At 37.1% G+C, this 3,677-nt stretch overlaps 1 protein-coding gene across 1 annotated transcript; it reads right to left on the minus strand.

The window, feature by feature from the left end:
• Positions 1–1,728: 1,728 nt before the first annotated feature.
• On the minus strand, positions 1,729–2,534 carry LOC122231916 (nascent polypeptide-associated complex subunit alpha-like). The gene has a single exon (XM_042960771.1). It carries the CDS (start codon positions 2,464–2,466, stop codon positions 1,873–1,875), a length of 594 nt encoding a protein of 197 aa, XP_042816705.1. The 5' UTR covers positions 2,467–2,534; the 3' UTR covers positions 1,729–1,872.
• Between the last annotated feature and the right edge of the window lie 1,143 nt (positions 2,535–3,677).

Here is a 3,677-nt window from a genome sequence, read left to right on the forward strand (position 1 = left end):
GCCATAAAAAGAATGAAATCTTGCCATCTGCAATAACATGGATGGACCTTGAGGTAGTATACTATGTGAAAGAAGGCAGACTGAGAAAGACAAATACCATATGGTTTCACCTATATGTGGAATCTAACAAACAAAACAAAGAAACAGATTCATAAATACAGAGAACAAACTGGTGGTTGCCAAAGGGGAGGGGAGGAAACGGTGAAATAGGTGAAGGGGATTAAGAGGTACAAACTTCCAGTTATAAAATAAGTCACGGAGAGAAAAGTACAGCATAGGGAATACAGTCAATAATATCATATTAACGCTGTATAGTGACAGATGGTGACTACACTTTTTGTGGTATTGAGTAATGTACAGAATTGTCAAACCAATATGCTGTACACCTGAAACTAATATAACATTGTATGTCAACTATACTTTAATAAAATATCACCCATTATAAGTGAACAAGCCAATAATTTTTAGTAAACTTACGGCGTTGTGCAATCATTACTGCAATCCAGTTTTAGAACATTTCCCGCATCCCCCCAAATTCTCTTGGGCCCATTTTCAGTCAAAACTAAGTTCCAGCCCCAACCCTCAGTAACCAGCTTTTACATTTAGGTTCTATGATCTATTTGAAAAATATGTATATAATAACTTTTTTGAGATATAATTCACATGCCATAAATTCCCCACCCTTTACAAAGGTAAAATTCAGTGGCTTTAACATATTACAAACTTGTGTAAATATCACCACTGTCTAATTCCAGAATATTTCATCACCCAAAAAAGAAACCCACACCCATAAACAATCACTGCCCATTCCTCTCTCCCCCAATGCCTAGCAATCATGAATCTACTTTCTCTCTCTACAGATTTGCCTATGCTAAACATTCCATAGGAATGGAATCATTCAATATGAGGCCCTTTGTACCTGACTCGTTTCACAGATTTAGTGTTTTCGAGAATAATCTATGTTGTAGCGCATGTGAGAACCTCATTTCTTTTTTACGGCCTAATAATATTCCTATATTACTCTGGGTTTATAGCATCTTGTTTATCCATTCCCCGCTGATAGAGATTTGGGTTGTTTCCACTTTCCGGCAATTATACTGGTATGAATATTTATGTACAAGGTCTAGTGTGCATGTATGTTCTCAATTCTCTTCGATATGTATCTAGGAGTAAGTAGCATTGCTAAGTCATATGCTAACTCTACATTTAACTTTTTGACTGTGATCCATTTGAAGTTAATTTTTGTTTATGGTATGAGGTAAGAGTCTAAGTTCATGTGGATATCCAATTGTCCCAGGATACATTTTTTTAACTTTACTTTTTAAGTTTATTTATTTATTTTTTAAGTTTGTTTGTTTGTTTGTTTGTTTATTATTTACTGTTAGCATGGAGCTCAATGCAGGGCTTGAACTCACGAACCATGAGATAATGACCTGAGCTGAAGTTGGCTGCTTAACCAACTGAGCCACCCAGGTGCCCCTCAGCATTAACTTTTTTTAAAAATATAAATTAGCACTGGATGGGTCAAAAGTTTTTCCTGCAACTACTGAGGTATTAAAATCTCTATTATTGTTGGGCACCTGGGTGGCTTAGTTGGTTAAGTGTCTGACTTTGGCTCAGGTCATGATCTCATGGTTTGTGTGTTCAAGCCCCACGTCAGGCTCTGTGCTGACAGCTCAGAGCCTGGAGCCCACTTTGTTTTTGTTTGTTTGTTTGCTTTTTGTTTTTTCCAACAAGAAGCCATAACTTTATTAATGATAGAAACAGTACAAATTTCAAACCAAGCTGCAGTTATTCTTTTGAAACACCAAAAAAGGGTCCTCCTTTTCAGACAGTTACATTGTTAATTCCATAATAGCATTTACAATATCATTACTGTTGTTCTTCAGGGCTTGGAACTGCCTTTGCTCTTGATACATTTGCTTGTGACGTGACCAGTTCTACGTCCTTAACCTCTACACCTGTTTCATCAACCTCTTCCTCTTCACTCTCTTCTTGTACAGTTGGAGTCTGTGTCTTTCCTTGAATGTTTGAGACAGCTTCACCTTGAACTTTGAATTTCTCAGCAGCTGCTAGTTGCGCCTGCTGAGATAAATCCTCCATCTTGGCTTCCCCAAAAACTATGTAGGTATCTGAAGCTGGGCTCTTGTAGACATCTGGTTTTGTGATGACAAAGAGGATAGTGACTCTAATAACCCCTGTAACCTGTCGAAGACCTAGTTTGGACATAGCCTTCCATGACTTCTTTTCACTCCGGCTCTGTTTTGCTTTACTGACTGGTTTTTCATGGATTTCAGCTGCTGCTGCCAGCTGGGCTTGTTGGGTGGTTGCCTGTGTGGAATCCTGTTCCTCAAGCTCTGGTACTGATTCATCACTGTCGGATTCTGTTCCAGACCCTGTCTCAGCCTGGGGCTGTGGCAACTCCTGCTCTGTAGCAGGAATGGTTTCTGTGGCTTCACCAGGCATTTTGTGGGGGGAACGCGGAACCAAAATGGCGGCAGAAAGAGCGTGAGCGAGAGCGTGACCCACGCCTGTTGCAGAAGGAAGCCTGGTGGAGGGGCGCCTGGAGCCCACTTTGGATTCTGTGTCTCCCTCTCTCTCTGCCCCTCCCATGCTTGCTCTCTGTCTCTCAAAAATAAATAAACATTAAAAAATTTTTTTAAATCTCTATTACTGTTTGTCTATTTCTCTTTGAAATTATCATGTGAGTTGTCCTTTATTCTTTTAGTATGGTGGACTATATTAATTTTTCTTCAAATACTAAACCAACCTTACATTTTTAGGATAAATACACTTAGTCATAGTGTGTAATCCTTTTTATATGTTGCCGAATTTGGGTTGCTAATATTTTGTTAAGGATTCTTGCATCTATTTTCATGAGGGATATTGGTTTTCTTGTGTGTGTGTGTGTGTGTGTGTGTGTGTGTGTGTGTGTGGCATCTTTGTTTGGCTTTGATTTCTGGCTAAATCCGTCATCATAGAATGATTTGCAAGTATTCCCTCTTTCCACTATTTCTTGAGTTTGTGAAGGATTGGTTTTATTTCTTCTTTAAATATTTAATATTTGATTCACCAGTAAATCCATCTGGGCTTAGGCTTTTCTTTGTGGGAAAAAATTTAATTACTCATTCAACTTCATTTTTTGTCAGTTTATTCAGATTTTCAATTCTTTTTGAGTCAATTTTAGTAATTTGTGTACTTCCAGGAATTTTTTCCACTTTATCTTAGTTGTCTAATTTGATGGCATAAAGTTGTTCATGTATTCTCTTATAATCCTCTTAATTTCTGTAGTGTCAGTAATGATATACTTTCTTTATTCTTAATTTTGGTTATTTGTATTTTCTCTTTCACTTTCTAAATGGTAAGGCTAAGAGTTTTCCAATTTAGTTGACTTTTTCAAATAACCAACTTTTGGCTCTATTGATTTTCTATACTTTCTATTACATTGATTAATGTCCTAAGAATGTTATTTAATTTGCAAAATTTTGGCATTCTTCCTATTTCTTTGTTATGGATCTCTAATTTTGTCTTTTTGTGGTCAGGGAACATACTTTGTATTATTTCAATCTTTTTAAAGTTATAGACACCTGTTTTGTGCTCCAGGATATGATTTATCCTGGAGAATGCTCCATGTGCTTGAAAATAATGTTTATTCTGCAGTCTTTGGGTAGAGTGTT

The sequence above is a fragment of the Panthera tigris genome, chromosome D2, assembly GCF_018350195.1.
Source record: "Panthera tigris isolate Pti1 chromosome D2, P.tigris_Pti1_mat1.1, whole genome shotgun sequence".
Classification (NCBI taxonomy): Eukaryota; Metazoa; Chordata; class Mammalia; order Carnivora; family Felidae; genus Panthera; species Panthera tigris.